General features: G+C 34.0%; 4 protein-coding genes across 4 annotated transcripts in view; all 4 read right to left on the bottom strand.

Annotated features, from left to right (window-relative positions):
* Positions 1–1,090: 1,090 nt before the first annotated feature.
* On the bottom strand, positions 1,091–2,528 carry COX8 (Cytochrome c oxidase subunit 8). Its single transcript, XM_080145895.1, has 3 exons — positions 2,389–2,528; positions 1,985–2,087; positions 1,091–1,287 (listed from the first exon to the last, which is right to left on the bottom strand). The coding sequence occupies exons 1-3, from the start codon at positions 2,459–2,461 to the stop codon at positions 1,266–1,268; spliced, it is 198 nt and encodes a 65-aa protein (XP_080002021.1). The 5' UTR covers positions 2,462–2,528; the 3' UTR covers positions 1,091–1,265.
* On the bottom strand, positions 2,479–9,643 carry LOC145304130 (AP-4 complex subunit beta-1-like). Its single transcript, XM_080145891.1, has 10 exons — positions 9,527–9,643; positions 9,188–9,271; positions 8,672–8,758; positions 8,228–8,413; positions 6,750–6,848; positions 6,213–6,325; positions 5,761–5,907; positions 3,886–3,997; positions 3,469–3,633; positions 2,479–3,283 (listed from the first exon to the last, which is right to left on the bottom strand). Exons 1-10 carry the CDS (start codon positions 9,605–9,607, stop codon positions 2,729–2,731), a joined length of 1,629 nt encoding a protein of 542 aa, XP_080002017.1. The 5' UTR covers positions 9,608–9,643; the 3' UTR covers positions 2,479–2,728.
* A 514-nt stretch (positions 9,644–10,157) lies between these two features.
* On the bottom strand, positions 10,158–22,736 carry LOC145304129 (WD and tetratricopeptide repeats protein 1-like). Its single transcript, XM_080145890.1, has 20 exons — positions 22,583–22,736; positions 22,367–22,454; positions 21,843–21,916; positions 20,947–21,067; positions 20,489–20,568; positions 19,905–19,990; positions 19,431–19,580; positions 19,124–19,194; positions 18,435–18,642; positions 17,969–18,072; positions 17,585–17,691; positions 16,909–17,056; positions 15,784–15,872; positions 14,319–14,418; positions 13,856–14,000; positions 13,377–13,500; positions 13,076–13,174; positions 12,503–12,646; positions 11,935–12,002; positions 10,158–11,201 (listed from the first exon to the last, which is right to left on the bottom strand). Exons 1-20 carry the CDS (start codon positions 22,631–22,633, stop codon positions 11,150–11,152), a joined length of 2,109 nt encoding a protein of 702 aa, XP_080002016.1. The 5' UTR covers positions 22,634–22,736; the 3' UTR covers positions 10,158–11,149.
* LOC145304132 (cytochrome c oxidase subunit 6B1-like) overlaps positions 22,714–25,034 on the bottom strand; it is an 8,259-nt gene continuing 5,938 nt past the window's right edge. Inside the window, exons 3-5 of the mRNA XM_080145893.1 lie at positions 24,912–25,034; positions 24,323–24,377; positions 22,714–22,988 (exon numbers count right to left, since the gene is read on the bottom strand). Coding sequence (XP_080002019.1) covers positions 24,912–25,034 — 123 coding nt within the window. The 3' untranslated portion in view covers positions 22,714–22,988; positions 24,323–24,377. The remainder of the gene's footprint in view (positions 22,989–24,322; positions 24,378–24,911) is intronic.

Below are 25,034 nucleotides of genomic sequence, written 5' to 3'. Positions count from 1 at the left end.
TATGAAACCGGCCTTATAGGGGAATGACAGGGGTGTATATTTTGCATGGGCTTCCCTCATAATAAACCTCTTCTTGGGAAAAAAAACTAGAAAAATATGTGGGAGGGGTAATAACTGAATAAAATGATGAGTACTGAAAACACACACAAAAAAAAAAAAAATATTTTGCAGTGGTAGGACTTCCAGACAAAGATCGTGCGATGAGAAGGTTGCCTGTTAGTGTATCGCTTCATATTACACGGTTGATGCCTTTGGCTTCTCTATATAATGTCTTGAAACCGATGAACTTTTTAGTAATTAAGTCTATTTCCATTAAATCTGCCTGAATCTGTGATATTAATATTTCCAAATCCATCCCCACGCTTCTTGCGGGGCTTCCGGTTTTTACCACCACCCTTCCTACCCCATTCCCCTTCTCCAACTCGACTCATTTTCTAACCTTTAAACAGTTGAAGACTTAAAAGAAGCTTAATAACAATTTTTAAATTTTCTAAGATACCTAATATTTGTTACAACAAGAACGCTTTAGAAAAGTGTTAGTCTTTTCCTACAAAGTGCTGGTTGACCAATGATACTGCCTCCCCCCACCCTTTATTTTTTAAAAATATATAGTAAATAAGGGGGCCCTGACCCTACGAGGCCACCCAGTACCCAATATAACGTATCCTTAATAAACAAACAAACTTTCACCCGCCTTATTTTCAATTTATTTCAATATAAGGAGAAAGTGTGTGGTGGGGGGGGAAGTATAAAGTTTAGCCTTATTCAGTCACCTAAAAACTATGACCCCCAAAATTATATTTTAGGGAATTAGGTAGGCATACTTTAATCCTATTATTAAGTTTGATCTAAGTCCTCAACTGTTTAAAATTTCAGCTTTAAAATCTTCAAAACTTAAAGAAAAATCCTCCAGTATTAAGATAACATTTTCTTCATTTTACAATTATCTGAAACTAATATTTAAAAGACTACGATCAAATTTCATTTCATGACAAGAAAAAATACTTTTTTATAGTAAAAAAAAGTAAAACGAAAAAAGAAAACATAAAGCATAAAGTAAAATGCTTTGAACTAAAATAAAAACAAAAAATAAAAACATATCATTTATTTGTATTTACCTTTAAAACATAAAACTAAACACAAATGATTAAATGACACATTTGGAAAATTTCAAAATTGATTTTATATATTACGGACACAGTCATTTCTAAAATATTCACTACTACTGGAGATAAATGTTGGTTGTCTGTGGCTGGTCGTCACACTTAATCTCTCTGCTTGTAGCTCCTAAAAAAACCCATGATTAAATTTCATGAAAATTTGTAATTTTTAGATTTAAGCAGTAAGTAATTTTAGGCTATTTTCTGCTTCCCAACCCATTCGAATAGAAAGCTTGTAAGTGCTTGTGCTGGGAGCATAACTTATACATCTACTTGTTGAGGGATATTAAGGGATAAGACAATAGCCTATAAATTAATGTACATTCCCAATGACGATACACAAAAATACCCCCTACTGTATATTACAATTGTTGGTTGAAACTTTAGGACACTATGAACCAACCAATCAAAATTTAAGTCCAGAAAGTTTTTAAACCTCAACAAAGAAGAAAACTTTATTATAAAACTTTAAGGACTAGCCTAATCAAAAGCCTTCTAATTCCCTAACATACTTTCTAATTTTAATTATTTTTTTCTAATTTACTGAAGGTTCTACAAGATCCACATGGGGGCAGTGCTGACACCACACGATACGATTCTTGTGTCAACAAAGTACAATACTATACATCTTACTAGAGGTTATAAATTTACAAGATCCACGTGGGGGCAGCAATGACACCACAAGAGATAATTCTTGTTACGACAAAGTACAATAATATACATCTTACTAGAGGTTAAATATACAAGATCCACATGGCGGTAGCCATGACACCAAAAGAGATAATTCCTATGACAACAAGGTACAATACTATGTGTATACTTACTGGAGGTTATAAAGGATCCACATGGGGGCAGCCATGACACCACAAGAGATGAGAACACCATGGGCAACCTTCTCGGCGAAGGGGATACGGGTACGGGGAGGTCCTAGATTAGTTTTAATTTATTTCTAAAATGTTTTAGTAGTTATTTCTTACATAGTATTATAAACAGCTTTCCACGGATATATAATGTACAATTATATATAAGATTAAACCAGTTTTTTTAAGCCCTGAGATGCCGAAGGCACGAGCTAAAAATATGGTTTTAATCTTGTCTTTAAACACGTCTAACCACATCTATGTGATTCCATAACTACTTGTCTGTCAGTCTTCAAGGCTATCCAACTATTTGTCTATCTGTCAGTTTGTCCGCCAGTCCCTCAACAGTCACTCCATGTGTTTTGTACCTGAGACCCAGGTCTCGTGGTGGAACATTCTGATGTTCTGTCTGGCAACAGTTCTAACCAAGTTTAGGGCCATTTTTAGGATTTCTGGGTCTGAAATTTTTATTTAATATATAAATTTCTTTGTAGTACAGGGATAGGGCACCCATAGAAAAGTAATTTGCCTCTGTAAAAACGATTATCTGAATTTAATTAAACTCAACAAAAACATGGATTTTTGACAGGTGAAAAATTTGGAGGCAAATTAGTTCTCTTAAGGTGCCACTGTCACCTTCCTTGAAATACAACAATATCACAGTTTTCATTGTTTAGTTATCACAGCAATGTAAATTTCTAAAATAAATTAAGCATTTTTGGATTTTATAAGCAAAATTTTGTAATACGATTGCACTTGTAACCGTAACTGATAATCATTTATCTTTGCACAAGTATGCATTATTTCGCTTAAAATGGGCTGCATGACAGCTGGAAATGCATCAAAGAGCGCAACAGCTGCACTGAGAAAGCAGGATGCTGTGTCAGCTGCTACAGCTGTTGTCACGTGACTTGAACTCAGATCAGCTGATTTTTGCGCGGGAACTGGTAACGTCACGTGATGCCGGAATAAATCCTCTAGTAAATATGGAGAATTTTTTGTCACCCTGCCAAAATCTTGCAGGAGGCTTAATATGTGGGATAGGCAGTTTTTAGGACAATTTTCAGCATTTATTTTAGTAAGTATAGTTTGGATAAGGTCGTTGACAGGTTTGTTGTCCTTATCCAGGACAGGATCCAGATGTAAATCAGCCTCCAGAATGACAGGTAGAAACCTGGCAGGCTCGGACTTGACTAGGAGATCCAGGTTTTTGATACAGTCTAGGCGAACTTGGGAATCCAGTTGGCTTACATCACAAGAGGCCTAAGTAAAACACAAGAATTGAATATAATTTTATTGCCAAATATTACATTCGTTGTTTAAAACGAACATCTAATGTTAATCAAATTTTCCTAAAGTAACATTATCTTTAATGTGAAGTTTTTCAATTTTAAATGGCGGTGAAAAAAACAGGTTAATGTTATTTTCACAAGTCTAAAATAGTTTACCTGCACAATTAAGGAATTAAGTCTGGGTGTTGAAGGTAAAAGATTGAGCAGCATGTTCATAATTTCTCTGCATGAATCAGCAGTGGATAATTTAAGTAAAAATTCCACCTTCATCGCTTTTAAATCTTCGCTGTCTTTGGATTTGATTTTTATCAAATCTTTTTCCTAAAAAATAGTATAAGTTATATACCGAATGATGATAGACAAATTACCCCCAGGTAGGTGAAAATTATTAGTGAGAAAGTTTAAACACTACTAGCATATCAAGTTAAAGTAACCAAAGTTTTTGAATCAACAAATAAGATAAAACGATAATTAAACTTTAGGTATGAGTGTAATTTATAGTTTAATGTCCCCATTCTTCCTGCATAAAAACCTTACCTAAAGAGAACATGAACAAAACTAAAATAATCTTACCTTAGCAAAATTATTGAAATATTGATCCCCAAGTGTGAGGGCGAACTTGATGAGGTCGAACTGAAAATCTCGTTTTGCCTGTCTAATCCATTTACATATCACTGGGGATAACCTAAATAATGAAGGATACAGGGTTAGATCATAAAGTGCCTATTACACACTAATACCCCCCCCCTAAATATATTGAAATAAAGGGGGGGGGGGGGGGAAAGAGTTCCTAATTCATAACCCGTGCGTGCGGAGGCCTAACCAACCATGCAGAACTACCCAACACAGTTATGGAATCTCGACAACAAAGAATTTGTTATCCAATCTTGACAAGTGAGGTATTTTTGGAAAGAGGTATATATATAGAAAACGCCTATGTAAATTAGAAAATCCGCAGAAATCATATTTGCAAGTTATTTGCAAAAATCTGCAATGTTAATTTGCAAAATTAATTTCATGCCTTAAATGACTTATTTAGAAAGAAATCTTTTTATAATGTGTTTATCTATAAGTTTAGAACATACTTAAGGCAAAAAAAATTTCTTTAGTGTTACTTTTTTCACCTTATATATGAAAAAAGCAGTTTCTCACATTTTATGATAAAAAAGGTATAGGAACAAAAAATATGTTTTTTCTTGATGTAAACACAATTATTGGCATAAAATCTATCATCCTAAATGTAAAAATCAGATATAGAATCCTTTTTAGAACAAAAATATTGCAAAAAGTAACCAAGACATTTTTGCAAAGTATGAAAATCTAAAGAAAATAGTTCTTTTTGATTTTGATATATATATCAGATAAATGTATATAAAATTAGTGATCAAAAACTATAAAACAAGTTATAACTTTTTCAACCCTATCATTGATTAAAATGCACTTTTAGGTTTACTTATTACCAAAGTAGCACATAAAAACTCTTTTTATTAAGTTATTAAACAAAATAAATTCAAATCAACAATTAGGCGATTTTTATAATGCAGTAGACCATTTTGTAGTTGGTTTTTTGGCATTTATTTTGTTTAATTACATCATAAAAAGAGTTTTTATGCACTACTTCGGTAATTCTTAAACCTAAAAGCGCAATTTAATCAATGACAGTGTTGAAAAAACTTATAACATGTTTTATAGTTTTTAATCACTAATTTTATATACATTTATCTGATATGTATATCAAAAGCAAAAAGAACTATTTTCTTCAGATTTTCATACTTTGCAAAAATGTCTTGGTTACTTTTTGCACTATATTATCTCTAAAAAGGATTCTATATCTAATTTTTACATTTAGGATGATAGATTTTATGCCAATTATTGTGTTTACATCAAGAAAAATCATATTTTTTGTTCCCATACCTTTTTTTATCATAAAATGTGAGAAACTACTTTTTTCATATATAAGGTGAAAAAAGTAACACTAAAGAATTTTTTTTTGCCCTAAGTATGTTCTAAACTTATAAATAAACACATTTCATAAAAAGATTTTTTCTAAATAAGTCATTTAAGGCATGAAATTAATTTTGCAAATTAACATTGCAGATTTTTTCAAATAACTTGCAAATATGATTTCTGCGGATTTTCTAATTTTCATAGGCGTTTTCTATATATATTCCTCTTTCCAAAAATACCTCACTTGTCAAGATTGGATAAAAAAATCTTTGTGGTCGAGATTCCATAACTGTGCCAAGTAATAAAGAAATAAAATAACTACCCCCCCCCTCATTATCAACATTTCTTCCCAAATAATATTTGGCTAATAAATATTACTGGTAAAAACATAAAAATCTAGGGATGATTTATACCAAGTTTATTGTCACCTACCCTTAATAGCTTATTCTAATAATCAAGTGAGTGAATTTTTTCCCTTAATATATTCTGGAAGATATTAACCTGTTTGTCAAACTAGCTTCCAGCTGTGTGTGGTGGGGGTGAACTAATTGTGTCAACAATTTTGCTGTTGCTAGCACAATATTAGCATCCTTGCTATCCAGGTAGCTGTCCACTTGATTTAGGATATCTAGCACGCTATCAATATCCCTAGACAGAAAATATATATCTTAAAAATTAATGCTACCCAAGAATTTTCACGTTATAAATGTCTTTAAAGTTCATAATAAAATATTTGCTTTGATATCATACTATCTGTACATATATTTTAGCGACGAAATTACTGGAATTTCATAGCAACTAGCTGCAAAGTATTAACTTGTTATCTCTTGTAAGTTGGTATATATTCTATGGATCCTTAAATTCAATGGTTGAAAAATAAATGATGAAGTATGTAAATACACGAGTTATAAAGTAGCTTCGCTACAAATGAAATAACATGTAAGACATTTAACCTTTTACAAGCAGGCAAATATTCAGCCAGACAGCAATACTCTTGGTCGGGAAATGTGTGAAGACGCGAGAGAAAGTGTGAAACCATTTTTCTTGTCATGACAATGCCCCCAGTCTAAAACAATATGTTGATAACCAAAGAGAGAATACTGGCAAATATATATTAGTAATCCAGAGCTGGATCTTTAAATCATTTTAGTGGTGAGCCAGATTGGGGTGAGCCGAATTTCAGCCAATCACAGCGCGGCATTTCATAAAATGCTGTGCTCTCATTGGTGGAAAGTTGGCTCACCCCGATCTGGCTCACCACTAAAATGATTTAAAGATCCAGCTCTGGATTACTAAAGCATAATTAGATAGGATGGATAAGACAGCTGGGAAAATTCAACACTGCTTTTATTCCCCTAGGTAGTAATATTGGGTTACCAATAGGCGAAATTTGACAAATTAGAATGGGTGTAACAGAATGAATGGAAGTGAAAAAATAATTTTATCAATTTATCCCTCTGAATAATGGTATAAAATTCTAAAAAGTTTACCTTTTCTAGTAGAAATGCCAGTGTTTGTAAAGTAAATACAATTACGGTAGAGCTCATATCTCTCAGGGCAGCATATAGATCATCTATCATATTGTATTCCTAAAATAGGTTGACGTTATCACTGCAATGGCGGTTTTCGGCGGCAACAGCGGTTTTAAGGCTTTTTCTAAACAGTTCCAGATTAGAGAAACTGCCATATCAAACCATTGGTTTTATGGGGCAGTTTTATTTTGTTTTGTCAAAATGAAGGATGTTATTTTTACCTATACAGAGATAGGGGGAAGTGCAAGCATAATTTTCCTGCACCAGTAACAGCTGTGATTCTTACCTATACAGAGCTAGGGGGAAGTGCAAGCATAATTTTCCCACACTAGTAACAGCTGTTATTCTTACATGTACAGAGCTAGGAGAGTGTAACCATAATTTCCCTACACCAGTAACAGCTGTTATTCATACCTGTACGTACAGAGCTAGGAGAGTGTACCATAATTTTCCTACACCAGTAACAGCTGTTATTCTTTTTGTAGAGAGTTAGGGGAGTGCAACCATAATTTCCCTACACCAGTAACAGCTGTTATTCTTAGATGTACAGAGCTAGGGGAGAGTACAACCATACTTTTCCTATACCAATAACAGCTGTTATTCTTACCTATACAGAGCTAGGGGGAAGTGCAAGCATAATTTTTCCACACTAGTAACAGCTGTTATTCTTACCTGTACAGAGCTAGGAGAGTGTAACCATAGTTTTCCTGCACCAGTAACAGCTGTTATTCTTACCTGTACAGAGCTAGGAGAGTGTAACCATAATTTTCCTACACCAGTGACAGCTGTTATTCTTAGATGTACAGAGCTAGGGGAGAGTACAACCATACTTTTCCTATACCAATAACAGCTGTTATTCTTACCTATACAGAGCTAGGGGGAAGTGCAAGCATAATTTTTCCACACTAGTAACAGCTGTTATTCTTACCTGTACAGAGCTAGGAGAGTGTAACCATAGTTTTCCTGCACCAGTAACAGCTGTTATTCTTACCTGTACAGAGCTAGGAGAGTGTAACCATAATTTTCCTACACCAGTAACAGCTGTTATTCTTAGATGTACAGAGCTAGGGGAGAGTACAACCATACTTTTCCTATACCAATAACAGCTGTTATTCTTACCTATACAGAGCTAGGGGGAAGTGCAAGCATAATTTTTCCACACTAGTAACAGCTGTTATTCTTACCTGTACAGAGCTAGGAGAGTGTAACCATAGTTTTCCTGCACCAGTAACAGCTGTTATTCTTACCTGTACAGAGCTAGGAGAGTGTAACCATAATTTTCCTACACCAGTAACAGCGGTTATTCTTACCTGTACAGAGCTAGGGGAGTGCATCCATAATTTTCCTACACCAGTAACAGCTGTTATTCTTACCTGTACAGAGCTAGGGAAGTGCAACTATAATTTTCCTACACCAGTAATAGCTGCTATTCTTACCTGTACTGAGCTAGGGGAGTGCAACCATAATTTTCCTACACCAGTAACAGCTGCTATTCTCACAGCAGGGTTATCATCTTCTAAACCTTGTCTAATGGCAGGAACAGCAAACTGGTCCAGGCCAGGTATGGATGCCAGGGTGCCGAGACTCGAACTTCGTATTAGGGGATTTGGGTCCGCGAGGTCCTAAAATATTAAGCAATCTGTTTTATTCTTGTCATTAGTTCGAGTTCTTGTGGTGTTGATTGTTCTTATTTTTATGTAAAGGGTTGGAAGACAACCATAAGAAGGTGAGGAATGCTTTTAGTATGCGCTTTGCGTCCAGCTATCTGATTTTTTAATAGATTGTTAGCAAGTGCTCTAAACGATCACCAACTTGAAATTAAAATGAAGGACATAGGGACAATGGACAACTTAAGTAGCTACGCTAATATGATAACTAACCTTGTTTAAAGATGCTATTAACATGAGGCTAAAATCTTTATCTTGTTCACAAACTTTAACCATCAGGTTCCACACCCGACATTTTACCTAAGTAAAAAACTTTAATTAGGTATACAGGGATAGGACAATGGGATAAAAAAATCCCCCCCCACCAATAGACTTTCAATTTCTAGGGTTCTACTCCAGTGAAAATGTCTGAATGTATACCATTACGGAAAAATAAGAAAAAATATCCAAGGATCTAATGGAATAGGAAAATGGCAGATAAATTGATGTACATCCCCAATGATTACATGCCAAATTTTCCCTTCTGTAGATTACAGTTAGTGGTTGAAACGTTTGGACACTCAATTTAATGCTCCAACCAATTAAAAAAATAATAATAATCCCCAAAGTTGTTAAGCAAACGATAAAATAAAACGTTCTTAAAAACGTTGAAGACTAGTGTAATAAACAGCCCAATGTGCACTTCCTCTCTAGAAATATTGCTCCTATTTTAATACAAAACTAACGCACCTTAGCATTATTAGAGGCAGTGAGTTTAAATAAACTGGCGCACTCTTGAATATCCATTCTGTTGGTCTCCAACAAATTATCAACCTAAACAAAACAAGAAATTAGTTCAATTTTTAGTCGCTAGACGACAAGATTTAATTTTCACATAATATGTATTCAACCTTTAACCAAGCATAAAGTACAACTATTATTGTACATATTATGAAAATTACTCCCAATAATACTGTATAAGAGTTTACTGCTCTTTTTTAAATGCATTTTTAAATCAAATAGCAATAACAAGGGAAATCCTAACCTAACAGAACAAGTAGCGTATCTACTCCATAAGTATATTAATACCTGGTCTAAAAGTCTCAAACATTTGTCCGCATCCCTAATCGTCTCCATACTCGATAAATCTGACACTAGCGCTTCGTTCATTTTTACTCACTACTAGTCTGTAATATAAAGTCTCATTTTTAAAAGCGAAGCTTTTCTATAATTAGGGTCGGTCCGTACGTCCGTCCGTACGTCCGTCCGTCCGAGATAGATAGCTTTTATTCGTTAATTTAGTCATGTTAGAATTGTCCTATCGATTTCAAACTTTGCATGATGATTCTTGTAGTAGTTGGGTACGATTTAGAAAGCGTAGCAACTCTATAATCTTTACCAAAATGTCCGTACGTCCATTTTAAACATGTTGATTTTTTACTTTTTAACACCAAATTTTCAAGTGTTCTATTTATCCGTTTGATCTGATTTTTGGTATATTGATTCCTGGGACAACAAAGAACAATATTATAAGCGAAGCAACTCTATAATCAAGTCCAAAATGTAAGTATGTTTATAAACATTATCCTGTTTTTAAGCAGTTTTTCAACAAATTAACTTACAATTTTGATTCGACATTTATACATTTATGTTCCGATTTTTCAGTTCAGATACTATACAAGCGTTAATGTCCGTTTGTCCTACCGTTTCAGTGCTTCGCTTTTATGGATGTTGTCATCCTTGTTAACATAAATTTACATAAATAAATATCAATAATAATGAAAGTTTCCCTTCAACCGAAAATGGACCACAAAAATATATAAATAAGTTGGTTTGGGTTATATTGGATACTGAAAAGCCCCGCAAGGTTAGGCCTCCAACAGGAGATAGGGATATACAACATATACCCCCCACACCACTCTTATTTTAAATCTAATTTAGAAGTAATGGGTAAGGGGGGGGGGGGGGCTCAGTGCTTCAGTGCACCCTGTAAATACAAAAAAAAAATATTTTTTTAGGTAATGATTAGGAGATCCCACAGGTAAAGGTCTAGGGGTGACTGTGAGTGAGGTTTTGTTGGTCCACTTATCAGTTGAAAGATACATACCATATTAGTTAAAAGCATTTTTTTATAATCACATGAAGTAGTACAATAACATATCTAAAAATTTATTGGAGGGCTCATTTTTGTATAGTTATACTTATATCTAAATAAAGTTTTAGAAGCGCACCTATTCTTTAAGTGAAAGTTAGTCGCACATCCTCATTTAGTCATTAAAATATATCAAAATAAACTTATTTAGCAAGTACAGTTAATACTGATTTAAACACTAGATCAATGAATACGGTTAGTCTACAAAAACGGCCCTCCCCAAAAGGATAACATTTTCTAATCGAGACTTTTAATGCAAATTTTCATTGGAAGCAAAAATACAAAAATTTTAACATAACATTTGGTAAAACTTTAAATAAATAAATTTAACAACCATTTTTAAGGTTATATTATATTTTTCCCGATAATTAAATTAAGTTTTACCTTTGAATGGCGGAAAAATTTAAGGGAAAATAGTTATTCTTCATTAATGATAACTCTACCTATTATCTAATATTTTGGATAACAACGACACTGTAGTTGAAGATATAGGGCACTTAATTTCAGCAAAGCTATACAATAATTCTTGACAGTCAGACTCTTACATCTAGCAACATTTTCTAACTTGTTCGACATTGGACATTGGACACTGTGTCTCGTATCTGATCATTGCTGAAAATAAAGAAAATTGGATTAAAATGGATAATTTTATACAAGGATAATTTTTGACACAATGTGTGCAATATTAAAAATACCTAATAAAAATGAAATTTTGGTTTCTCATTTTATTATAAACAACGTTTACTAACGGAAAAATAGGTTATCTTAAACAAGACAATGGACAAAAAATTGTTTAACTTGATTGGTGGAAATGCTTGGACACTGATAGTTTCTAAAACCCAATCAGAATTTAATAAAATTCGCAAACAATTTTAGGCCAGCGAAAGAGAAGAGATATCTACATAAAAACACTTAAAGTATTAGAATGTTTATCAAATTCACTTCATCTGTGAATTAAACTGAACATTGTCATTTTGCTCTAGTTTATGAATAAATATTATTTTTTTTTACGTTTTGGTTCAGCTAATTTTTATCATCTGATTAGTTTCTACTGGTTAACCACAAAAGGATAAAAAGTGTCCATACTTTTAGTACTCTTTGTTTTAATCATTTTTTTTTAACTCTTCCTTCCTCTACATATTTTTCAAGTTTATTACCCCAAGGAGAATTTTTTTGCCTCTCCACGTATTTTTTATGAACCCCCCCCCCCCTTATCAATGGATCCCATGCAGAAAACACAACCCTATCTACTTGTTGACAACACAAGGATAAAAAGTGTCCAAAAGAGGCACAGCAACAAGCTAACAATATTATAAGAAAGGAAAGTATAGTAATCTGAATTTACCTTATAAAATATTCAAATGGATCTTGTCCCATTCTATCTTGATTATCTTTTATCACTTTCTCCAAATTCTAAAAAATAATAAGTTTAGAAAGATAAAAAAAATACATTTTTTTTATTTAGCTTAAGCCTGAACAAAACATTCAATATTTAAGATTAGGCTTACTTAAAATATTCTACTTTTACCGTTGCCATTGTTATGGAAAGTTATAATATCCCAAATTGACTATCAAGTTAATGTTCTAGCATATAAAACTCAAAGTCTAAGGCTAGTTTTTCAATGATAATAGTTAGTTATCGCATCAAATAAAAAACAGCTTTCCGTCGATATTAAAATGAAAATTTATAAGATTAAAATTGTTCGTAACATAATACAATGCCAAAAATGTTTTTTACAATATGGCTATAAACCTGCAGATATTAATCGGTTTCGAAGCCATACTGGAAACTCTTAGCCCGACAAAAATAGTCATGATTTGGACAAGCTGTATTGTATTTCTGCACGATTTTTTATAATTGTCTTTGGAATTCCTCTACCAAATTTAGCTTCCACTTTTATAAATGATTTTACCTTAATTTCTCTGGGTTCATCCTGTCCGTCCTCCGGCCTGGGATGCCAGAGCCGGACCACATTCTCTATACCACTGCTGGCCAGCACAGGTAGACCTGGATGTCCCTGCACACAGTTGACCGTTGAGCTATCAGCCGACAGCACCTGAACAGCATTGATATTTAGTTATTAGAACTTTTAGGAAACTTTTCTACAAATAGGATCAGTCTGTTCATACATCTGTGATTGGATGGTAAATTTATATTTTAGACATGCATTATCGATTGGCATGACGATTCCTAATTATCACAGGTACACTATAAAGCAAAGCAACTTCATAATCAATTTCAGACAGTCCATATGTTTATTTGGAACATGATTTTAGTATTTTTTAATATTTTTATGCAATAAATCCTCCTATTCTTTCAATTTTTGTAATTTATATTCCTTGTAAGCTTTACAAAACTTTGAGTAAAAGTACAAATCACGAAACAATATCCCCTACCACCCTGTTTTCCCATTTTCAATTGTCTTTTTTGTTGTCTGTCCGTCTATTTGTATCTATCTATCCTTCTATCTATCTATTTATTATACCTTGACTAGATTAGTAGATTTAGTGTCCCAAATGAATATTTTTCCGTCATCAGAACCCGACATTATAAACTGGTTGTCATTTCCAAAGAAGTTGGCTTCCTAAATATACAAATGTTTAGAGTTCAGGGTTCTTAAGCGATAAGACAATGGCAGATAAACTGACTAACTCAACTCATGTGCCTTACGTTGATTTAATTCATTAAAGAAAAAGTTTGGACACACATTTTTAACGATAATAATCTATTCAAGCCTGTTATTAATCTATTTTTTCATGACGCTATATCAATGATTTCATTAATACCTTGATATCTGTGGTAGTATTACAAGCGCCGACATATCTGGATGTATAATCCACCGCTCCCTGCCTCCATACAATTTCTTGCCAAGATAAACTCGTAGGCTTTCGCCCTTCTCGAGAGGTTGACCTAAAAACACATAAATAATTCAGGGAAATGACAGTGAACGATAGTTTAATATTTCCGTACGATTCTTTCACGTCCCCTCCCTATAAATATTAATACATATATTCTAATGGCTAATAAGTTTGGTGTTTTTCTCGTTAAAGGTCTGATGGTTGAGTAAGGTTGATATGTCCCACAGAAAAATAGCCTAAAACCTGCAATGAACTAGTACAATAGCAAAGACACTATCATAGTATATTTTTAACAATAAGAAATACAAATAAGTCATTTGCAATCGATGAGGTAAAGCAATCAGAAAGACAGATTCAGACATGACATAACTTTAGTGTGGCTTTGCTGTTTATAATAACAGCATTACCTGGAGGTGGAAGGTCCTGGCGGGCTGGTAGGACTACTGGCAGCAGCACCTGGCGGGGTATCAGGTTCCAGTTCCTCTGATGAAGTGGAGGTCATCATTTCTGTATCTTCATCAGTTGTTTGTATCTCATCCTTTTCATTATCTTCTAAATTATTTCAAATTATAGTATCATCTATTATAAAAAGTACAACGATGTTTGCCTGTCCATAGCTTAAGATCCCGCAACCTGCAAGAAATTCACTTCTGAAAATAAAAAATTACGTTCCCAAAGGGTTTTCTTATACCAATTTAAAGCAAGCTATTTATCTATTCTACATATGACTTTTTATCTTTCTAGGATGTAACTTTTAAAAAATTACCAAACAACATATTATAATGAAATTTTAAAAGTATCATTTATCATTGGTTGCTGTTAATAATTTGGGGCAAAACAGTGTTGTAGATTAATTGAATTAAAACTAACCTTCAGTTTTCCGTACGTCGTTTCTTTCAGCCTGAGCGGCTTTAATATCCTTTTCAAGCTGAATGCATACTGATGATTTCCCATGGTCAGGGTAACGACTCTAAAATTATAATAATATATAAACCTAAATATTGTAATCAAACCACTAATAAATTATGGTTTTATATCACATCATTGTATGTTATGAAAGATATATATTAATAAAATGAAAATGCAATCTTTTTCAGGAAGAAACCTTAATAATTTTATTAATGTGCATTCTCTTTCAGGAAGAAATCTATAGTAAAAATTGTAACTTTATTAGTAACTCGCCCTAATTATATGCACCTTAGAGAAAATAAAATCTTATCTTATCTATAAAGGGGGGGGGGGGGGGGGGGCGAAAGTGACACTTTTTGAAACCAAAACTAAAAGTCAACAAAGGAACTCAACTAAAAAAAGAGTTACAGGTCTGAGATTTTGCATGGCAGTTGCTTTATAGGGGTACAATATGGAACTGTGAAGAAACGGCGGCGCAACCGCCGAAAACCGCCGTTTCCCGCCGAAATTTTTTTTGCCCTTTCTCGGCGGTTTTCGGCGGTTGCGCCGCCGTTTCTTCACAGTTCCATATTGTACCCCTATAAAGCAACTGCCATGCAAAATCTCAGACCTGTAACTCTTTTTTTAGTTGAGTTCCTTTGACTTTTAGTTTTGGTTTCAAAAAGTGTCACTTTCGCCCCCCCCCCCCCCCCTCTATAATTAAGTAACACCCGACATACAACTAACACGTTTTAATTTAAGTAGCGCAGCTACTCTAACAAGGATATGTTTGTACAAACCAATGATTAGCTATATTCATCAATGACAACAATGACAACTAAGGGGGGGGGGGGGTAATGCAACCATCTGATCTCGTAATCAGTGAGCAAATGGCACTTAGAATTTAAATTTCCATCTCAAATTTTGCATGAGTAATCCTTGGTAGGTATATTTTCCCTAAATCGAACAAAAATTTGAAAAGTACCGGCTAACGGCTCAGCCTGAAAATAGGCAAAAAAACGGCTAACCGGCTGAGCCGCCAGCCGTTACTTTCCAACTTTTTGTTCAATTTAGGGAAAATAGACCTACCAAGGATTACTCATGCAAAAGTTCAGATCAAAATTCGAATTCTAAGTGCCATTTGCTCACTGATTACGAGATGGTTGCATAACCCCCCCCCCCCCCTTATATGACTAAGGCCATGGCTTGTATTGATCTAATAGGAGGAGGGGGGAGGGGGAGTTGAATACAACCCTTCAAAGCATGAATTAAAGTCATTTCATTTTGTGTCCTTCTCCCCTAGTTTTAGAGATAATTGAATTTAGATCATTACCGGTATTTCATGCTGCGAGTGGATGTATGATATATCTCCCCCCTCCCTCTCCACCGTTTCCTACCAAGCAATTTCCAAAATAGTATTTGATAAAAAAATAAACATAATTCTCACCTTAAAATATTCAAGGCACGTATTTGCTTCTTCGTATTTTTCTAATTCATGAAGACACTTGGCTAATCGCAGTAAGGCTTTTATATGGCCTAAACAAGTACATTTTTGTAAATTTTTAGAATCGAAGCTACTCCTATAAGTGACCTTCAGTGTCTGTCTAATATGCTAGTAATGCTCTCTCTCTCTCATTGGGTAAACCATTAAAACTCGCATTTTATCAAGTAAAGTTGCACTTTTCTTAGTGATTAAATTTTAAGAGAACAAGCACACATTTTTCATATTGGTTGAAATTACTGTCAACAACATATGAACTAAAAATCTTTCTTTTTGTCCAGAGATCTTAAGAGATAAAACAAGGGGGGGGGGGGGAAGTTCTGACACATTTGCGTAAACCTGGTGTATGGCTTTATCTTTGGACTGAGAAGATAGGTTATTAGGGATAAAATCATTCTTATATGATGAATTTCCCCCAGATTTAAGATTTTTTGGATAGGCCTCCAGGTTCCGGAGCTCTTGGCCTCCAGGTGGTCTCTGTACACTGTACAGGTAAAAATTAAAAATAAGATTTTTTTTGAAGAGTTAGAGGTTAACTTATAAAACAAAATATGCTTCTTTTTGGTTATTATTCACATATTTGAAGAAAAAACATACATATTTTGTCTCATAAGCTGACATCTAACTCTTTAAAAAAATTTTTTTTTTCATTTTTACCTGTAGAGACCACCTGGAGGCCTATCCAAAAAATCTTAAATCTGGGGGAAATTCATCATATAAGAATGATTTTATCCCTAATAACCTATTCTCTCAGTCCAAAGATAAAGCCTATACACCAGGTTTACGAAAATGTGTCAGAACTCCCCCCCCCCCCCCTTGACGACAAATTGACGTTAATCACCAATGATTATAATCAATAGCCCTTTATGTAGATTAAATTCTTATTTATTAGTTGAAAAATTAATCAACCTATCGCGGTTTAACATTAAGTACACGAAGTTCGATGCTAGTATAAGAGTTAAACCACCAACTCCATGACTTGACTACCTAGGTCCAAACACTAAGAAACAATAGCTACTCACACACACACTTCCCCTGCCTTAGAAATCTGGCCAATTAAACCCCCTTTACCTGGATTCATGTTAAGCGTAGTGATACAGTCCCTATGGGCAGCATAAATATCTCCAGTAAATTTTCTTTTCATGTATGCAGCTGCTCTATTACCATACAGGATAGGGTGGCTTTCTTTCAACAAGGCATCGTTGTAGTACCTCAAGGCCTGAAAAAACAAGGATGATTAGTTCCAGGAAAACTAAGAATAACTTTCTTAAAACATCTTAAATAGAAACAAAAACCCCATATTAAGGATAAAAGGAACTTTTGAAAAATAATATTTGACTGCTAATTACTTATGCAGTAAATATAATGTTCGTTCGAGGCTCGCTCTAAACATCAAAGTATTAGAAAAAGTGCTATATGTAGGGAGAAAAAAACTCCTTGGAATCTGTGTTCCTAAAAAGAGAGTGGTAGGTTTCTGGTAGAATCCGTAAGTTCTAAATAAACCTTTCCAATGGATATAGAATACGTGGGTATTATTGTGACTGTGAGAGATTCTCGCATTACCTGATAAAATGCTTCTTCCATCTAGCTAATATAACGATATAACCTGAAGACTTTGATTCATCCCTCCACCCCTAACCATGAAGAAACATTTAACAAATATATGAGGCCTATATTGGCAACCTATTTTGACGACAAAAATTCACCTGTCACAATATCCACATATTCTCTATCCATATTCCCTTACCTCTGTATAATTACCACGTTCAAATTCAGCGTTTGCCATGGCTTTGATGGCATCCACTTCTATTGACAGAGAACTGGCAAATCCTGGTACACCTCCATTAAATCCACCTAGAAACATAAATGTTGCAATAATATCACTGAACCTCGACATTTCAATGAAATAAATGTCCAGTCTCGCTACGAAATTGATAAATATATGCTGGATTAGAACCGGTTCTGAGTCAAGCAGAAAAATCATGCTTTGTAACGTATTATAGAAAATTTTTGACTTAAAATAAAATAACTGTCTCGTAGTATTTCTGGTGTAGAAATACGAACAAAGCCAAAACGAACAGATTAATTTGAGTATTTTTATAAGTATGCAAATCATTGCGGCCTTTTTTACCTGGAGGTTTACTGCTGGTTCCAGGGGTGGAGGGAGAGGTTGCACAACTTTTTATCACATTTAGAGTTTCCATCACAGTAGGAAGGCTGGCATTACCAAAAATACTGAATAAATATTTCAAGGATGACATATCAATATGGGAACAAAGCAAATAAATGAGATGGAACAAAGAAACGTAGAGACAAGAAATGTTTAAAAATTTTTACATTTTTTACATTTTTTACATTTTAGTAACGTAAGGATGTTTGTTTAATCCCAAGTAAATAGCAAGAGTCTAAATCAATTTTATTTATTAGATATTTAGTGGACAAAGTAAATCTTGAAGAAATATTTCAACAGTCTATCTTAAATGGCAGCCAGGTTTACCACACATAATATCAAAAACCTCAATCTATTACCTATGGACGGACGTAACGGTCATAGTATTTAAATATCTTGAACAGGTGCCAATGCAATTTAAAAATACCTGTTCCTATCAAAATAGTAGACATGGTCTCCGCCCATATTGGCCACCAGCTCGTTCCCGCTACAGCTGAAATTCAGGTACGTCGTTGTCAACGGCCGGAAGAAGCTTTTGGCCGTTGACCGGGACACATCCATGCCCGCCAAGTGTCCAGGTACAAAGTATTTGACCGCCTCGGTGGGTATCGAGTCTTCTGGTTCGGCGGTGCAACCTGGTAAACATTTTATTGGTAAAAATACTACAAAACACCCACTTTTATGGTCGTAGTCAAATCCCATGTTAAGGTCTATATTTATTGTAAAGGGACCCACAGCACTTTTAACTAAGGTATTTAGTTTTCTAACACCGAACAGACAACCAACCCTTTCATTGCACAAACCTTCGTCTTTAAGTCTTGGTAAAGAATCGAGTTGTTATTATTTTTAATAGAAACTTATGATATTATTTCTCGTATTCATTCGAATCCGGTGGATAGGAACCGGTTCTCATCCATACGAAAAAACTATGTCTAGCATCGTATTATATACAGCTTTCTACGAATATAAAAATGTTTCAATAATTAAGGCTAGTCCAAATCTATATTAGCAAAATTGGTTCTCTCTTTCCACGCTTTATCTCCTTTGATATCTAAATAAAATAATCTACTAAAGCGTAGCTACTCTATAACTAGTGATGGGGTATGTCTAATTCACCTGATTGGGCAGATCTATGAGAGTTCATCCGTTCAACACGGCTACCCATTTTCTTCAGTTTTAGCTTTCTCCTATATAAAATACGATTCACATGTGCTAAAATCACTGCTTGCGTTTTATTTGCATAAATAAAAGCCTGCGAATTAAAACAATATTTGCATAAATAAAAATTTAATAACAATGAAATAAAAGTGTTTATAACAGTATCAATCATGCAAAAAAAACTCGAATTTATTCGACGACAGCCAATTAATCGACAACTTTTCAAATATTAAAAAGTACCTACCAAAGATAAAATTAAATATACCTGTCATATAGACGAATAAACTGATCATTCGCTCCTATAGCCAGAATATTATCTCTCTGCGGGTTGACCGCTATGCATTTCACTTCTGCCCGCGCACAATACGTGTTTAGATCTATCAATATACTCGTAGTAGCTTCAGTCCATTTCTCCCTAAATAGACATCATCAAGCTCATAGTCACGTAGCAATAACAATGAAATATTATTTAAAAACTTGATATAATGGTCAATATATGGTATACAGTATACACGTCCTTAAATTTGATTCAGAATTATAACGCATCTAAATTAGTTTATATCGTCCTAGAATTCACAACCAAAGAAATCTTAGGTATTAAATGCAGAGTAATGTTATTTCAAATCTGACAGACAGTCAACATGTTAATGAACTGAAGAACCCTTTAGTAAACTCGTTCAAGATTTGAAATCGATAGGACGAATCTAAAATAATGATCAGAATTGCCCTAAAAAACTACCTCGTGTCCCACTGCATAACAGTTCCATCCTCTGAAGCAGACCAGAATATACCAGACGTTTCTTGAGATACAGCCAGCCGTTTTACCTGAATATGGAAATCTTTATTTCAGTTTTTATTTATTAGCGAAGCCTGTCCGTCAATCAGTCCGTTCGTGATTTTGTCGGCTGCTATTGAAGATAGACGGGTGAAATTTTTGGTGAATATCAATGAGCATCAAATGTATAATTTACTTTGTCCATCAGTCTGTCGGTCATGCACTAATGATATTGAAATATTTTTATTGCCTACTTTATCAGAAAGGTTTCGTGATTTCTAACTTATTCTCTAACTATTCATTTTGTCTATTTGTACTTCCATGAATTGTATTGCTTCGCTAGTAATGGATTTTGTCATTCTAGTTTTTTTTAAAAAGAATAGTATTTTTTTGGGGTTTGTCCTATAGAATCTTGAAAAACAGCTTAACCGATTGAGTTCTCCTTTTTAGGAATGCTTCTTATAGGTCCTAGGATGTTCCTCCATGAAATACAAGCTACGGCAATCAGGTGAAAAAGAAGCAGATTGATTAACAATGGAAGAACTTACCCTTCCAACACTCAGCGCGGCACTTTGCACGGAACATTTCTTTTCCACGTCAATCATACATACTCGGGAGTCTTGAGATCCTAAACAACATACTAATAAATAAATAAGGAAAGTCTAGATTGTAAATTTCTTAATTAGACCAATTGGAAAACATTTAAGAACAACCCGGCCACATTAATGGTTAAAACTTTGTTTAGGAGTATCAAATCGTACAAGACTTCGTCGCTTGTTTTATGGGATTGAATTTGTGACTTCATATTAACTCAAGTCATCGTCCTTTTTGAAATGGACCGGTTTTTGTCTGATTGACCCTATAGGTTAATAAATCTATTTTGACCTAAAATAATGCAGTTAGAGACTGGATGCTTATTGGTATGAGGAAATCTTTACAATAAATCAGCATTCTTACTTAAATAGCAGCCAAGATATTTAAGTTTTGCTTATAAAAATGAACCAACCTGTAACAATAATAGAGTCTGATGTGTAGGGTATAAACTTTACAGAGAATATATTCCCCTGATGGTCAGTAGAGAGCTGCGTCAACTTTGAACCTGTCTCTCCTTGCCATAATATCACAGTCTAAATAAACAAGGACAATTGTGCAGATAAGTGCAGCAATTTTAAAAGATTATAATATTTATTATCTAGTAAGAATGGATCTTATACAAAATAGCCTCGATCAGCCTCTAGTACAAAATAGCCTCTAATATACAGAAAGACCGACATTATAAAAAATTACATAGGTGTTATAGGTTAGATTATATGGCAAGGGGGGCCGTTCGATCGCGGCTAGGCATACCAGGGGACCATGATCATTATTAACAGTTGAGGCTAATAACACAATCAATCAATCAAACACACACACACACACACTGTACCTGATCATCAGAGCCAGATGCCAGAATATCTCCAGATTTGTTACATTCCAAACACACAACCACACACACTCTCATACATACACACACACACACACACACACACTGTACCTGATCATCAGAGCCAGATGCCATAATATCTCCAGATTTGTTCCATTCCAAACACACACACAAACACACACACACACGCACACACACACACACACACACACACACACTGTACCTGATCATCAGAGCCAGATGCCATAATATCTCCAGATTTGTTCCATTCCAAACACACACAAACACACACACACAATAACACACACACACACACTGTACCTGATCATCAGAGCCAGATGCCATAATATCTCCAGATTTGTTCCATTCCAAACACACACACACACACACACTGTACCTGATCATCAGAGCCAGATGCCATAATATCTCCAGATTTGTTCCATTCCAAACACACACACACACACACACACACACTGTACCTGATCATCAGAGCCAGATGCCAGAATATCTCCAGATTTGTTCCATTCCAAACAGTTTACACATCCTTCGTGACCTTAACACAATTTAACAATTTACCATTTCATAGATCTTAAATAGCAAACAAATGAAATTACAGAAAAACAAGGATTAAAACATTTAAAAGAAACTTAATAAATAAGATGGAGAATGAGCATTGACAAATAAAGAGTAGCCGTACAAGTATATTTGAAAAAAACAAAATATTATTTCGAAAAATAAGCAAACATTTGACAAAAATGCACCATTAAATAGCTCGACATATCAACGTATTTAGACTTCATTATAAAGATTCTTCACTTTTAACTTGGAGCTTAGTCGTTTTAGTAATCACAAATTTTAAAATCATGGTAATAGTACAATTGCCATGCACAGTTAAAAATTCCAAACTAAGTTTGTTTAATAGAAGGATTTATCGACAGGCTTAATTAAAGGCTTGTTTTTAAACAGAGCAACAATGTATAAGATTAAAGTAAACTGTGTATACCTTCTAATTCTTTGAATAGTCCCAATCTTTCAATAAATTCTGGGGTCACATGCTTCTTGGATTCAAACTCTCTTGCAGTGCAGGAACCCTAAATTAACAAATCAATTTATTTGACATAACAAAACAGGAATTATTATCTTCCCATATCATTTAATTTAATTATAAAATAGTTGTAGAATAGCTGTACTACTAAAAAAATTACATAGAATAACTCACCCCTAACTGTCTGTGTTTGAGCAAATGCCGCGTGTTTTGGCTTCCCGCCATTTTGTTTAGTTTTCTTGCGTTTTTACATATTTTCAACAGCTGTCAACCTGTAGGCGTGGCTGAGTTACACATTTTTCAAATCTGCAAAATGTGCATTTTTTAAGGTTTTGACGTGTTCACATTAATTCACAAATTTTTCTACCTAAAGTATTATTTTTATGTTTACTTTATATTGTTTTTATACAGTTTATATTTATTTTTGTAAGGCATGAAAAATTAGGCAAATTGCACAAAAAACTTAAGTTTAATGCAATCGGACTAATTTAACACTCAAATTTTGCCTATACAATGATGTTAAAATATTTATTTAACTATTTGATATAACTACAGTCTTCTCTACAAAAGGATGTTCTTTCTGATAAAAAAATTATTTTGTTTTTTAAAGCGAAGCTTTTCTATAATTAGGGTCGGTCCGTACGTCCGTCCGTAACGGATAGCTTTTTTCGTTAATTTAGGCATGTTAGAAATGTCCTATCGATTTCAAACTTTGGATGGTCATTCCTGTAGTAGTTTGGTACGATTTAGAAAGCGTAGCAACTTTATAATCATACCAAAATGTCCGTACGTCCATTTTAAACGTGTTGATTTTTCTACTTTTTAACAACAAATTTTTATATGATCTAATTTTCCATTTGATCTGATTTTTGGTATACAGATTCCTGGGACAATAAAGTACAATATTATAAGCGAAGCAACTCTATAATCAAGTCCTAAAAATGTAAAGGGTGTGCCAAAAAAATGCGGACCTTTTCAAAATTTAGATTGCGCGGCTTGTGTTAATAGTAGAAAAACGTTATGCATACTGCTAAGTCTATTTTTTGGAAATATAAAAACGACCCCTGTGCTACGTATAGTTTAGGAGCGATGTGGTAAAATGTTCCAACTGCCTTAAAACTTGACTTGCGAGTAAATCATTAAAGATTGAAGTATATAAAAAAATATGTACCTTTTTAAAATTCAAATTGCGCGGCTTGTGTTAATTGTAGAACAACGTTATGCATACCATTAGAACCGCTATGAAGTCTATTTTATGTAAATATAAGAACCATTACTGTGCTACTTATAGTTTAGGAGCTACGTAGTAGAATGTCCCAACTGACTTAAAATTTGACTTGCGAGTAAATCATTAAAGATAAAGAAAAGGGTGTGCAAAAATGTACGTATTTTTATTTGCATACCCTTTAATTCAATCTTTAATGATTTACTCGAAAGTCAAGTTTTAAGCCAGTTGGGACATTTTACCACATAGCTCCTAAACTATACGTAGCACAGGAATCTTTTTATATTTCCAAAAAATAGACTTCATAGCGGTTCTAATGGTATGCATAACGTTTTTCTACTAGGTATTAACACAAGCCGCGCAATCTAAATTTTAAAAACGTCCGCATTTTTTTTTGCACACCCTTTAAGTATGTCCATAAACATTATCCTGTATCAAGCAGTTTTTCAACATAACAATTTTGCTTCGACTCTTATACTTTTATATTCCGATTATTCAGTTCTGGCACTATACAAGTGTTAATGTCCGTTTGTCCTACCATTTCAGTGCTTCACTTTTATAGATGTTGTCATCCTTGTTTTGGCCACATTGTAGCTCTTATAACCAAGAATTTACAGCGTACACTATCAAATGCTTTTCTCAAGTCATATTTTCAAGTTTTTAAAAAACAAAATATTTTTTTTTCCTGCCAGCACAAGAGGTGGCTTCGCCGAATAGGGTTGATATTGGATGTATGGCTCAAACCTGATAAAACAAATTTGTTAATACATTTTAAAACAATGAAGGTAATATTCATATGTAAGAAGAAAAACAACAAATACTAATGGACAATGTGAGTAGATGCTGATTAGGTTATAGAAAATTAATACACTGTATCTATTTTCGCAACAATGCGAAAAATTCACAACAAAAGCGTATTGAACGAAGAGACGGACAAAAATTTATTGAGAGTAAAAGCTCTTTCTGGAAATCTTCACAAGAAATTGTCGAATAATATTTCAGTACTTTAACAATAAAAAAATACCTAGGTATAGAACATTAAAACCCCTTCCCTTATTTTTAAAATATTTTTTCCCTGTTTCTATCTTACGTAGCTACCCATTATCCAATACAACCTAAACTAACATGATCTAAAGCAATATACAAAACAAAAATGAAGCCTCACCACTCTCTTTTTTTTCAATTTATTTAAATATTCTAAGTACTTAGTGAAAACGCCCATATTACTTTGCAACCTTTTGATGTATCTCACGTTAAAATTAAATACTGAATACTGACCTAATCCAGCTTAGCAGGGAAGGCTCCCTTCTCTCGCTGTTCGTCCCACTTCTCAACCCATGCGTTGGGGCACATAGTTGAAAAGATTCTTTTAAAGTACCCGCAGGCCTCGTAGTCCTCACC

This window comes from Acartia tonsa, chromosome 13, assembly GCF_053477335.1.
Source record: "Acartia tonsa isolate MP-2025a chromosome 13, ASM5347733v1, whole genome shotgun sequence".
Taxonomy (NCBI): domain Eukaryota; kingdom Metazoa; phylum Arthropoda; class Copepoda; order Calanoida; family Acartiidae; genus Acartia; species Acartia tonsa.
Note: the sequence above shows the minus strand (reverse complement) of the source record. Positions and strands in the feature narration are given on the sequence as shown.

Bases quoted from the DNA above. Each gene is read 5' to 3' on its own strand.
- LOC145304130 (XM_080145891.1), bottom strand. From the start codon at position 9,607: ATGAACGAAGCGCTAGTGTCAGATTTATCGAGTATGGAGACGATTAGG. The intron at 9,272-9,526 runs GTATTAATATAC...TGTTTTGTTTAG, and splicing joins GTTTGAGACTTTTAGACCAG to GTTGATAATTTGTTGGAGAC. The intron at 5,908-6,212 runs GTTAAATGTCTT...TTTTCTGTCTAG, and splicing joins TATTTGCCTGCTTGTAAAAG to GGATATTGATAGCGTGCTAG.
- COX8 (XM_080145895.1), bottom strand. From the start codon at position 2,461: ATGGCCCTAAACTTGGTTAGAACTGTTGCCAGACAGAACATCAGAATG. The intron at 2,088-2,388 runs GTACAAAACACA...AAACTAATCTAG, and splicing joins CCACGAGACCTGGGTCTCAG to GACCTCCCCGTACCCGTATC. The intron at 1,288-1,984 runs GTAAGTATACAC...GGGTTTTTTTAG, and splicing joins TGGATCCTTTATAACCTCCA to GAGCTACAAGCAGAGAGATT.
- LOC145304129 (XM_080145890.1), bottom strand. From the start codon at position 22,633: ATGGCGGGAAGCCAAAACACGCGGCATTTGCTCAAACACAGACAGTTA. The intron at 19,581-19,904 runs GTAGTTTTTTAG...ATGTCTATTTAG, and splicing joins GTTATGCAGTGGGACACGAG to GGAGAAATGGACTGAAGCTA. The intron at 18,073-18,434 runs GTATTTTTAAAT...ATATTTATTCAG, and splicing joins TACTATTTTGATAGGAACAG to TATTTTTGGTAATGCCAGCC.